This window comes from Dendropsophus ebraccatus, chromosome 11 (genome assembly GCF_027789765.1).
Source record: "Dendropsophus ebraccatus isolate aDenEbr1 chromosome 11, aDenEbr1.pat, whole genome shotgun sequence".
Lineage (NCBI taxonomy): Eukaryota > Metazoa > Chordata > Amphibia > Anura > Hylidae > Dendropsophus > Dendropsophus ebraccatus.
Window position 1 is genome coordinate 47,426,438 of NC_091464.1, and position 13,841 is coordinate 47,440,278.

A 13,841-nucleotide genomic window follows, 5' to 3' on the forward strand; every position below is an offset into this window, starting at 1 on the left:
GATGAAATAATACATTTTAAAATTTTGTGGCATTAGGTGAAGAAGGCGAGAAAGATGCAGAGATAAATCTGTTAGAGTATCCTTGGTTTCATGGGACACTGTCAAGAATAAAGGCGGCTCAGCTCGTGCTCGCTGGTGGGACTCGGAGTCATGGACTGTTTGTCATCAGGCAAAGTGAAACCCGCCCTGGAGAGTATGTGCTAACCTTCAACTTTCAAGGCAAAGCAAAGGCAAGTGTGCAGTGTCTCCTGCTTATTGGTAATGTATTTAAGACTATGGATACCTAAGGGCATTTGTTTTAACCTAATCTAATATATACATGTATTTTAGGATATAAAAAAAAAAGTTTGCAAAAGTTTTTATTATTTTGAACTGTTTGGCTCCTGCAGCTTCTACTTAACACCATAAGAGAGAGAAAAACAGGTAAAAGGCGGCACCCCGCGTGATAGTGTGATACCGTAGGCAGTTACGGAAGGGATGTATGAGTTGATTCAAGGCTCACTTTTCAGCCCCTTGGGCTTTTGGCTTATCACCCCTAACTCTGGGGTACAAATACATCCAGATGATCATCGTTGTTCTGTACTTAGTTGGGAGGCTGTAAAAAGCTAGCTGCGAGTAAAACAGGATACTCCCTAGACGGGCCATGTGGATATACAGACAAAATAAAAGGAAAAAATGTGGTGGCTAAAAAGCCAAACTCACTACAAAGCCAGCGCTGCCTCCAGGAGAAGACAAGAACAATGTATGAAAAGTATAAAAACATTTATTGAAGAATGCACAAATATAACGTGTTTCAAGAGTCTAAGCTCTCTTCATCAGATAAAGGTGCATGTTACATACATAATGCAGGTTTAAAAATAGAAAAAAGCAAACCAAATTGTAGTAAAAGATCATTAAAACACAGCTTTGCGTATAGATGACGTACTTGTTCGGCTTTACTAAGTAAATACATGAGTTTAAAATAATTACTGTTGCCTAATAAAGTTATTAGGAGAGCAAGCCCGAATCTCCATACTGCCAGTGTACCAGAATTCGGCACTGCTTACTATAGCGCGGTGAGGCTTGGCTCCTGTCAAAAGAGCAGGGGGTCACATGAGCGGCTCAGACCAATGGCGGGCAAAAGGTGTGAACTAGTCTAATCAATAGAACTAATGAAAACACTAAGACAGGGGACCGAGGCCTAGAGAAACTGTCAAATAGAGGTAAGTAACGTAACAGACCTGAAGTGTTAAGGTGTAACACGGCACTTCAGGCGAAGCTTTTAATTATCGCTATTCAGAAAGAAGACAATCAGATAGCGAAGTAGGCAAACTGGAGCTTCGGCTGAAGTGCCTGTGTTACACCTTAACACTTCAGGTCTTTTACATTGTATACTTACCTCTATTTGACAATTTCTCTAGGCATCGGTCCTGCGACTTAGTGTTTTCATTAGTTCCTATGGCTAGACACGTTCACACTTTTTGCCCCGCATTGGTCTGAGACGCTCATGTGATCCCCTGCTCTTTTGACAGCCTCACGCACTATAATCAGCAGCGAGATCTGTACTGTACGCAAAGACAGTGCAGGCTCTCCTCCTCTGTGTGTAGAAACAGAAATATATAAGATATATAATGGAATGGTCAGATATAGTGCTAATTCTCATGTACACACACAGCAGCTTATCCTAAAAAGTCACCTGAAATGACAGGTAAGTGTCAAGTCACTTGCAATGCAACCAATGTATCCAAAAGGGCTCACAATGTGGCTACTTGTGATTGCTTGTAGCTTCTCATCTTTCACTAAGAAGCTACAGGTATCAATATTAATGAGTAGGCAGCTGGCGAGCGGGCAAGCTGCCTATTTGCATATTACCTAAACTAAAGATTAAACTTTTTTTTTTGCTGAGGATGAAAGTAAAAAGCTACCTTGATTCTTAGCATCCCCTGCTCTATGGGAACATAACAGCAGGTTAGAGTCTTTCTGTGCCCTGCATGGAGGATGTGTCAGGAACCGGCGTGGAGAGACACAGTCTGTGCAGTACTATCAGTAACTGGTATGAAAAGACACAGACAGTGCAGTCCCTGATACTGAGCCCACTCCAGCTGTCCCTACCTACTTGCGGCACTCTGCCCTAGGCGGCAGCGGGCAACTGGGCGATGTTCCCTATACTACAGTAGGTGGTAACACAAAACAAAACAAGACAGTACAAACAATAAATAGGAGGGTCAGGGGTCCAAATCGGCAACGTACGGGAAGCTAAAGTACAAAATCAGAATCCGGAAGAGGGGTCGAGGTCACGAAAGCCAAAGGTGAGAATCCACAGAATACAAAGGTCAGGTAATGCTAGATCGAGGCAAGAAACATATCACAGGCAAGAAACATGTTACAAGTGAGGATACTTATTGAGCCTGGAGTCCCAGCCCATGGCGTGATTGGGGCTGAGGCTCCAGGTCCTGCCCAGATACCGACAGCTAACTGGTGAGTCAGCTGTCAGTCAATAAACAGTAAACACAACACACCTATGCTGATCAGCCAGGGAGAGAATACTTGCCACTGCTACAACAAGGAATAGCAGAGCAGAATATAGCAGAAACATGAGAAGCAGCCTGGTTGCTGTGAACGCAGAGCCGAACGCATGGCCTGAGTCCTAACAGGATGGATTAGAGCACTACTGTGCAGAGAGGATAGGGATGTGATGGCATATCCCACCAATACCTTTACTTTTTACCAAGGGAAGCATCATCTGGTCATACATTGTTCCTTTGCTGGCCCATGAATTTGTAGTAGCGGAGAATAGCTATTCAAATCCAATGTTACAGAGTGGCTGTTTGTTATGGCACATAGAGAGCTTCTAAGTGGATTTAGAACATATAAACAGGGGTCGTATACAATTGTGGTTTTCTAGCATGGATTATTTTATGTAACATTAGAGGAGTATTGATGGTTTAAGAAGTATGGTTTTAAATTGCATTGTCTTAGTGAAGGCCGTTTCCTTTCTTTGACCTTCATTAGGTCATCTCTCTGCATTGTGCACAATAGATGAGATCATAATACAAACATCTCACAGTTATTGTTTTGTGGTCACAGATCTTTTTTTTGTTACCTTTTGGACAGTTCCACATTTCCATCAACAAACTATATGTTGGGTTTTTTCGACAATTTTTGCAGTAAAAGGAAAATTATTCTGTGTTCCGTCCAGTAGGGAAATATCTTTGTGAGCTATATGCATGCTGCGTCACAAGGACCGCCAGACACAAAACTGTAGCAGAGAGCTACAGTGGCTTCAGGAAGGTTTGAGACTTGACTGAAACATCGCCAGTGGCCTTATACATTTTCTTCTTTGTACTTTTACCTCTATATTGGTCTGGTTGGATTATGTCACACTGAAATTTAGGAATAAAATTGTTCACTTGCTTGTTGTTTTGGGTGCCATGGTTATGGATAAAGTATTTAATGACAGTGCAGTACTACTTCTGTTATTTACTGTGTGAGCTATACAGTATGTCAGACAATACAGCCTGTCCCTGATGACCTTGCCAGCAACTTCTCCAATATAAACCTTGGTTCTGGGTTATAGTGTGTCATTTGCCTTATAGCCCTTGATGATGCTATAGTATATGAAGTGAAACATGTTGGGAGGCAGTGCTACCATTTTAACCCCTTAAGGACAGAGCCAATTTCGATTTTTGCATTTTCGTTTTTTCCTCCTTGTGCTTAAAAGGCCATAGCACTTGCATTTTTCCACCTAGAAACCCACATGAGCCCTTATTTTTTGCGTCACTAATTGTACTTTGCAATGACAGGCTGAATTTTTGCATAAAGTACACTGTGAATCCAGTAAAAAATAAATGTAAGGTGAAATTGAAAAAAAAAACGCATTTTGTTTATTTGGGGGAAATGTGTTTTTACGCTATTCGCCCTGGGGTAAAACTGACTTGTTATATATGTTCCTCAAGTCGTTACGATTAAAACGATATGTAACATGTATAACTTACAATATCTGATGGCCTGTAAAAAATTCAAACCATTGTCAACAAATATACGTCACTTAAAACCGCTCCGTTCCCAGGCTTATAGCGCTTTTATCCTTTGGTCTATGGGGCTGTGTGAGGTGTCATTTTTTGCGCCATGATGTGATCTTTCTATCGGTACCTTGATTGCACATATACGACTTTTTGATCACTTTTTATTACAATTTTTCTGGATTTGATGCGACCAAAAATGCACAATTTTGCACTTTGGGAATTTTTTTGCGCTGACGCCATTTACCGTGCGAGATCAGGAATGTGATTAATAAATAGTTCGGGCGATTACGCACGTGGCGATAGCAAATATGTTTGTTTATTTATTTACTTTTATTTATAACCTGGGAAAAGGGGGGTGATTCTGACTTTTATTAGGGGAGGGGATTTTTACTATTAACAACATTTTTTTTTAAACTTTTACACTTATACTAGAAGCACCCTAGGGGACTTCTAGTATAAGTGCTTTGATCTCTCATAGAGATCTCTGCAGCATAGATATGCTGCAGAGATCCATGAGATAGGCACTTGTTTACTTCCGGCTGCTGCAGCCGGAAGTAAACGAGTGCCGAGCCGGGGACGGCGCCATCTTGGAGCGGTCCCCGGCCGGCTTCAGAAACGGAGATCGCTCCTCCGGGATAACATCCCGGAGGAGCGATCTCCTCCACTAGACACCAGGGAAGTGCTGCGTCCGGTAATCAGATGCAGCTGTCATGTTTGACAGCTGCATCTGATTACTGTATTAGCGGACACGGCGATCGGACCGTGCCCGCTAATACCGGCGGTCCCGGGCTATAAGCGACACCCGGGACCGCCGCGGTTCAGAGCAGGGTCGCCGCGCGGCCCCGCTCTGAACGTCCTTAACGGCATCAGGGCGTAAACATACGCCCTATGTCGTTAAGGGGTTAAAAAACAGCCTAGTGTTCAGAGTGTATGGTGTATAATTGCAGCCACACTGACCACAGTCTAGTTATAATTAGTTAGTCCTACTGCCAGCTCTTACTGAACTTTGGCTGAGTTTTTCTCACATGAAACTTGACAGTATGTTTTTTATTACATATAAAAAGGGATGATGGTTGACCTCAGGGAGATCAACCAAAAAACACCACAGAAACCCATCACAGGTCTTGACGTGAGTGTATTCTAGTACATTGCCCCCTGGGACATCAAATATGCTAAAGAACACTCCAAAGATTACCATTACAGGTCTCAACATAGTGAGCTAGCCAGACCTTCCCTCCGGGAAGGAACAACCAGGCCAAGGAATGTGTCCAGTTAAGGAAACCACCCAAGCAAGGTATCCATCCATAGACAGCTATCCATCCTTGGCTTGGTTGTTCCTTCCCGGAGGCATGGTCTGGCTAGCTCACTATGTTGAGACCTGTAATGGTGATCTCTGGAGTGTTCTTTTGCATATTTGATTTCCCAGGGGGCAATGTACTAGAATACACTCATGTCGAGACCTGTGATGGGTTTCTGTGGTGTTTTTTGGTTGATCTCCCTGAGGTCAACCATTATCCCTTTTTGCATGCACTTACTAGCATTGCTCCCACTAGCCAGAAACCTACTCCACACTGATGAGGGGCAAATACCCCGAAACAGCTGTCTGTGGATGGATACCTTGCTTGGGTGGTTTCCTTAACTGGACATATTTCTTGGCATGGTTGTTCCTTCCCGGAGGGAAGGTCTGGCTAGCTCACTACGTTGAGACCTGTAATGGTGATCTCTGGAGTGTTTTTTTGCATATTATATTACATATAGATTGAGGTCTGTTAGGTGGAATCATTTAGGTACATTGAAGTCTGTAACATTTATATGATAGTTTTAGGGAAACTTAAAGGGGTTTTACACTCAAACATACCTTTTCATATTTTGCTGCTCATTAGGAGACTAACAATTTCTTCCATATTATCTATTCAGTTTCTCCTCACCTAGTTCTGAGCTGCTTCTTTCTGCTGAAGATACAAAAAACTGTGTGTGAGCTTGTGTGAGCTTTTCTCCCCATCTTCCCCCTCTCTTCCGAGACCGCTGGCAGGCTTTATATGCAACTTTGTAGCTTCTTTGTAATGCCAAGAGGGTTAATCTGAGGTCAGTTTCTGATGTAACTCACTGTGATTATCCCTCCCAGCATTACAAAGTTGCAGATAGGGACTTGTTTGCATCAGCTGTCTCAGAAGGAAGGGGGAGGAGGGGGAGACAGTGAGAAAAGCTCACACACAGTTTTTTGTGTCTTTAGCAAAAAGCAGCAGCTTAGAACTGTGAAAAGGAGACTGAATAGATAATAACAAGTATGGAATGAATTCTAATTCTCCCCATAAGCAGCAATGTATGAAAAGTAATGTGTGAGTGGAAAACCTCTTTAAGGCTGGGTTCACACTACGTATATTTCAGTCAGTATTGTGGTCCTCATATTGCAACCAAAACCAGGAGTGGATTAAAAACACAGAAAGGATCTGTTCACACAATGTTGAAATTGAGTGGATGGCCGCCATATAACGGTAAATAACTGCCATTATTTCAATACAACAGCCGTTGTTTTAAAATAACAGCAAATATTTGCCATTAAATGGCGGCCATCCACTCAATTACAACATTGTGTGAACAGAGCCTTTCTGTGTTTTTAATCCACTCCTGGTTTTGGTTGCAATATGAGGACCCCAATACTGACTGAAATATACGTAATGTGAACCCAGCCTTAGTCAGCTTTAGTTTACAGGTCAGGAATAATACATAGTTGATACTGTGGGGAAAAAAATAAATATTGTAATCGTATCGCCCTTAAGACATTTAAAATAAATAAACCAAATAATAATTACAAATGTGCAAGACACAAGATGAAATAAAATGCTGGAATGAGTAAATCATAATAGATTTTACAATAATAGCTAATCTCCTTCTGACAGCATAGAAGATTGTCAGCTGAAAAAGACCACTTGGTCCATCTAGTCTGCCCTTTTAGTATTTACTAGCTCATTATCTTATATATACACAGATATATAGATATACAGCAGGATATAAAAAATGGATATATGTACACAAACACTTCTTGAGCGATTTGGAGGGGGGGGGGAGTGAGTAAATGTTATTGTAAATTGGAAAGCGATATGTAAACTTTAGCTTTAATCCGCTGATCTGAGCATTCATGTTTATTGGCAATACTGATAGCCAATCTTTCTTTGCTTTAAAGGCTAAGTTCCATCAACGTCTTTTTTGGGGCATTTATATGGTGATTATAAATTCACAGATATGGAAACTTCTACAAAAATCTGTTTCCCTTTTTGTGATTTTTTTTAATGAAAATACTGTTAAAGGCTATTGGATTTTTTAATTGTACAGGTTTTAATTGTTTTTGTTTTTTTTTCCTCAGCACCTGAGATTGTCCCTGAATGAGAATGGTCAGTGTCATGTACAGCATCTGTGGTTCCAGACCATATTTGATATGCTGAAACACTTTCACTCCCATTCGATACCTCTAGAATCTGGTGGCTCCGCTGATATTACTCTGCGCAGTTATGTTGTTGCACAGAGCCCATCACCCGGTAAGATTGTTTGTTTGTTTTATGGGAGATCTTTTACTTAAAGTGTCACTGTCGTGAATTTTTTTTTTGCAGAAATCAATAGTCCAGGCGATTTTAAGAAACTTTGTAATTGGGTTTATTATCCGAAAAATGCATTTTTATCATGAAAAAGCAGTTTGAAGCTCTCCCCCCTGTCTTCATTGTTCTCCTATGGAGAGAGCTAAAGAAAAGACCAAAACAGGACAACAAAGAGTTAATCTACAAATCCCTCACGTGATATCTCTACTGACCATCACCAGTGACCTGTCTGATCTCAGATTACAGCTGTCACCCAGCTCCGTGCCTGTAATCCTCTGTTATCTGCTTTCTGCTGCCGGCTAACTCCCTCCTTCCTCCTCCCCCCTCCCCTCTCCCTAGAGCAGACAGGGGACGACTCCTGCAACAAGTCACAATTTTCAGATTTTTCAGAGTGGATGAAAAAGAGGAAGGAGGGGGGGACCTGGGAAAAGGCTTTTTACATGCAGATAATGGCAGATTTGGCTAATAAACCCAATTACAAAGTTTCTTAAAATCGCCTGGACTATTGATTTCTGCAAAAAAAAAAAATACGACAGTGACTCTTTAACTCTTAACATGATTCTCTAGGAAAAACACTGAAAATGCTACTTCAAAGGGACATTACTTGGCCTACCTTTTAGGCTATATTTGTCACGTCCATTCCATCCTATATATTAATGAATTCTTTACGAAAAATTACTCTTCACCCCAGAAAAAAGGTCTCATTCTCTCAGCCCACTAGTTGTCTTACCTCCCTGCAATCTGTTGTCTACTGACTGTTGTAAGGGAAATAGTGTCTCTGGTAACAGCCAGATCTGGGGAGACACAGGAAGAAGAGAAACAAAGAGAGAGACTTGGTGGTGTACCTGCAATCTGAGCCATTATGCCTGTTAAAGATGATCTGTTCTTCTGCTTCCTCCCCTGTGTATTCTGTTCAGCTCTGTTCCCCGATCTCCTGTCCTCTTTATGTTTCTTAGACGGAAGCTCGGTGCAAGACCTGCCTGCTCAGCCAGTCACTAATCGCAGCAGTATCTGTTCTCAGCCTGTGATTGGGTGAGCAGGCAGATCTTGCTCCAAGCTCTTGTTTTGGGAGCAGGAAGAAGACAAGAGTGCAGGGGACCAAAAAGAGCCTAACAGGAGCTGCATGGGACTGGGAGCAGGTAAGTATAGGCTTTTAGGAATTACAACTGGTTATTTTCCTTCAAGGACAGCAACTAGTTACATTTTATAGTAAGCATCTCTACCAAGAAAAAAGTCAAGATAGCCCTGTATACAGTAGCCGGGATTTTTTTTGATAAGAGCTATAGTTTCACTCCTTCACAAAGAAAGTGATAATTTAGGGGCCTCATTTAGTGATCTCTTTGGTGTCTCCATTACAGAGTCCCTCCACTTTACACAAATGGAGCTGGACTGTCCGCTGCACTGTGGGGTTCCCGTCTGGTGTCCGTTTATTTAGCAGAATTTGAGCGCAGTGGTTTTTGTTGTTTTTTGTCCACTCAGGTCCTGCTAAATAAACAGGCAGAGATGTCGGACAGAACTCCAAAGCAGATGTGAACCTACCCCTAATATGGCATCTTCTTCTTGTAATTTATTTTGACTTTTGTAATATCAAAAACGTTTTATAACATTGATTAATGGACAGTGGCCAGATTGTCTTTAAAGTGTCACTGTTGTTTTTTTGTTTTTTTTTGCAGAAATCAATAGTACAGGCGATTTTAAGAAACTTTGTAATTGGGTTTATTAGGCAAATATGCCATTATCTGCATTCAAAAAGACTTTTCCAAGGTCCCCACCCCCTCTCTTTAATTCACTGCTCATTATCAGGAAATCTCGACTCTTTTACATTAGTCGAGCCTTGTGTAACCTATGGAGAGGGGAGGGGGGAGGAGGGAGATTAGTCGCAAGCAGAGAGCAGACAACAAATAATTACACAGTGAGAGCTGTGTGAAAGCTGGTATTCAGAGGTCAGAGAGGTCAGTGCTGACTTCAGAGGAGATAGCCAGATGATGTAGCTGTAAATTAACTCTTTGTTGTGCTGTTTTGGTGCCTCATCTTCCTCCACCCCTCCCCTCTCCATAAGAGAACCATGAAGACAGGGAAGAGAGCTTCAAACTGCTTTTTCATGAGAAAAATGCATTTTTCAGCTAATAAACCCAATTACAAAGTTTTTTTTTAAATCACCTGTACTATTGATTTCTGCAAAAAAAATTTAAACGACAGTGACTCTAACTATGCAGCAACAGGTTTATAGATGATCTTTTAGGATATTTGATCAGTATTTTAATGTGTTCTTTTATCCCTTTCAAGAACCTGGACCCTCTGGTGCTGGTTTCCAGCAACAAAGCTGCAGGACTGAAACTCAATCCCAACACTACTTTTCTAGTTCTGGTGGAACAAGTGCCCAGCCTGTAACCCCACCAGAAAACCCATCTTCCACTACACACCCAGCATATCAGAGAGTGGAAGGGACTCTTGGTGCCAGAAGCCGAAGCAACAGTGCAGAACTTTTGCTGGAATCATCCAACGGGAGCACAGAAGACTACCATGAAAGCGATGGGTCTCGGAGTAGGACAAGGGCTGTCGAAAATCAATATTCTTTTTATTAAAAAATACATTTTCAACCACAGCACTAACAGTTTTCCACAGTTCTAAATCATGTAATATTGCACAAAATTATTAGTAAACTACTTGACACTGTAAGAAGCCAAACCAATAACAGAACCCAAAATGTATGGCCTGATGTCCTAAAATCCAATGGCATAAGCTTCTACCAATTCCTATTTTAGCTGTCTGAAGTCCAGCTGTAATCAAAGATGGCTACAGATTTTTTGATCAATGTAATATAAATTGAGCCATTTAATGGAAAGTAGGCATTCCTTAAAGGGGAACTATCAGCAGGTTATACAAATCTAACCTGCTGATAGCTCCATAGTGGGTATGGGGCGCTGAGGATGAAGGTATGTCTGTTATCTTCATCCTTGGCACCATTACCGCGCTTATTATACTTAAATGCACAGTAGACCGTTAGGAAAACTTCTAATGATTATCAATTGAGGGGGAGGCCGGATTGTTACTGGGGATCAGTGCTCCTAGCGGCTTACCGGGCAGAGGATTACAGATTAAATAGCACAGAAATGGTGCAGAGGATTAAGGTAACAGACATATACCTTCATCCTCAGTACACTCTGTGCACTAGGGCGCTGACAGCAGGTTAGATTTGTCTAACCTGCTGATAGTTAATTTTTAAAGCTAAAGCTCATCTATATAGCCCATTAACAGAGGCGGCGCTGTTTCTGTTTCTCTCCTCACTAAAATAAATGCCCTATAGTTAACCTGGCAAAATGTATTTTCATTGGTCAGGGATTGAGCAGAATATGTTCCTGCACAGTATGTCCTATATAAATGCAGCACTGGTAGAGCAGATTACTTATTAGAGGATCTGTTACAGGGCATCTGTCAGCTCTACACCATGTTTAAAGGGAATGTGTCATCAGAAAGTGACTTATTGTACAAATAATTTTTTATGTTAAAGCATATTTTTTAAGAATTTTTGGTGGCATTTTTTCTTATTTTCCATTTTTCTATTTATATCATAAAATAATCCTGATATCTTGCACTTTTCATTCTCACCACTGGGGCTAAAAGTGAGCTGAGCCTTTAGTGAGGCTGCTGTAAAGTGACCTGTACAGCATTGCAGCGACATGTGACACCAGTAGATAGAGAAGACTATAGCAGCTCCCTGTGTAATTACCTTTTCAACTTTTACAAAGTGTGCTCAGTAATGTTTTACATTTATCTCAAGCGGACAGAGTCTGTCTTTTGTTGTTTATGTCCATGTAAAGCATGTCACTAAATCTTGTTAAAAGGTTCCAGAGACAGCCCCACTCTAGTCTCCAGCTTGGGCGGGTTTTGCTGCTCAGTTCCATTGAAGTGAATGGAGCTTAAAGGGGTTATCCAGCGCTACAAAAACATGGCCACTTTTCCCCCTACTGTTGTCTCCAGTTCAGGTGCGGTTTGCAATTAAGCTCCATTTACTTCAATGGAACTGAGTTTCAAAACCCCACCCAAACTGGAGACAACAGTAGGGGGAAAGTGGCCATGTTTTTGTAGCGCTGGATAACCCCTTTAATTGCGAACCGCACCTTAACTGGAGACAACAGTTGTGTTGTCTCTGAAAGAAAGTGGCCATGTTTTTGTAGCACCCTTTTGTAACCCCTTTAAGAAAAGTCCAGGCAAGATGGCCGCCCCCATAGCAATGTACAAAAAGTAAAATAAATAAAACTAGTCAGAAAATAGACACAGATTAGAATAAAATCACAGGTTTTTGTATCTAATTCTAATCAGTAAAAGAAAACATAGATGACACATTCCCTTTAAGGCTATGTTCACACTATGTATATTTCATTCAGTATTGTGGTCCTTATATTGCAACCAAAACCAGGAGTGGATTAAAAACACAGAAAGGCTCTGTTCACACAATGTTGAAATTGAGTGGATGGCCGTCATTTAATGGCAAATATTTGCTGTTATTTTAAAACGGCTGTTGTATTGAAATAATGGCCGTTATTTACTGTTATATGGCGGCCATCCACTCAATTTCACCATTGTGTGATCAGATCCTTTCTGTGTTTTTAATCCACTCCTGGTTTTGGTTGCAATATAAGGACCACAATACTGACTGAAATATACATAGTGTGAACATAGCCTAAAGCTGCAGACATGAGAAAATAGACGGATCGTTGGGTTTCTGCAAAGGTATCAGGCATGTAAAATACTTCAGTATGCTGCGCCATTTGTCTTTCATTTCCAACAATACCTGCAGCGCCCTGAGAGCCCAGCCTTACAGCTTATCATATTTAGGTGGTGGTTAAAAATTCTGCTCAAGTATATTCAGGTATTATCAGTATGGTTATATAACCTTGCAAGTTTGGGAATATAAGAGACCATCAGCAGTTACCATAATTCTTTGGACTCCCTTGTTTCTTTGCTATCCGTCTCTTCCTGTCGCAGAAGCACATAGGTGAACTCTTCAGCACAATTCATCCCGGCATGGTTTAGTTACGAAATCTAAGTCTAAACATGGCCTAATGGCTAGACTGCCAGCAGCGGAGCTTATGATCACAACTTTCATTCATTGAGATCCTTGACCATTGATACTGTAGTTGCCCACCCCATAGAAGATGATGGAGATTGTTCCCCTTTATAGAGCAGATACACACAACTCTTCTATTGGGCTATTCAAATATCATCCAAATGTCATAATTTTACTTGAGTACATGGCACAAGTTTCATTGTATCTCCAGCATAAGCAAAACTAGCACCAGCAGGGTAGATTGCAAGTCTACATCTAATCGGGCAAATATAGTCCTTTAGTCCTTACTGTGTTGCATCATGCATGGTACAATTATTCTATACAGCTTATCTAGTGGGTTTGTTTGCTTCATAGACTTATTATTGCCCATCTTATGTTATATGAACACATTGACTGTTCATAAGTCAAAGGAGAGCATAAAAGGACAATTTCTAGAATAACACCTGCCCCTGTTTTGGAAATCTACTACTTTTCCTGTGATGGCATCCATTCCAATGTATACATATAACAAACTTGACATAGAGTTATTAGGCTGTGTTCACATATTGCAGTTTCATTGCAGTTCTGGTGTGTCATGGTACTGCATAATTTCAGTGAAAATGCTGCAGTACTGAAACTGCAAAGTGTGTGAACACGGTCTTAGGGCCAGTTCACACTGAGCAAAAACGGTGGAATCCTGCCATGCCCAGTGTCCTGCAGTGTCTTGATGAGAGAGCGCCCGCGCCTCCGCTCAAAAAATTGACATATCAATTCCCATTAAGACACTGAGCACTACGTTTTTCCGCCGTTTTTCTCAGTGTGAACTGACTCTTAGCCTTCCCACTGAGTTAAGTAGTTTTTAGTGATGTGTTCTGCATACATTCGATAATGTGTGTGTGGCTCATGCAGCGTCTGGTTCTCAAAAACGGTTCTCTGGTAAATTGGTTAAGTTAAAGTGTTTTTTTGGGCAAAAAAGACTGATGACCTATTCACTGAATAACTCATCAGTCTCTGATCAGCAAGGTGCCAACACCTGACACCCCAACCGATCAGCTCTTTGGCACCTGCACTATAGGTGAACGGGCCCGGAAGCAGTTTGTCTCTGTTCCCTGTGTAGTGGTGGCCTCCTGTAACTGCAGCTCAGCTCCCTGTTCATATACCTTCAAACAGAAACATGATTCTTTCTCTACTTTT

At 41.3% G+C, this 13,841-nt stretch overlaps 1 protein-coding gene across 1 annotated transcript in view; it reads left to right on the top strand.

Annotated features, from left to right (window-relative positions):
* SH2B2 (SH2B adaptor protein 2) overlaps nucleotides 1-11,519 on the top strand; it is a 75,492-nt gene extending 63,973 nt beyond the window's left edge. The window contains exons 7-9 of the mRNA XM_069944973.1: nucleotides 37-230; nucleotides 7,369-7,540; nucleotides 9,884-11,519. Of these exons, the coding sequence (XP_069801074.1) occupies nucleotides 37-230; nucleotides 7,369-7,540; nucleotides 9,884-10,182 (665 nt within the window). The 3' untranslated portion in view covers nucleotides 10,183-11,519. The remainder of the gene's footprint in view (nucleotides 1-36; nucleotides 231-7,368; nucleotides 7,541-9,883) is intronic.
* Nucleotides 11,520-13,841: the final 2,322 nt, after the last annotated feature.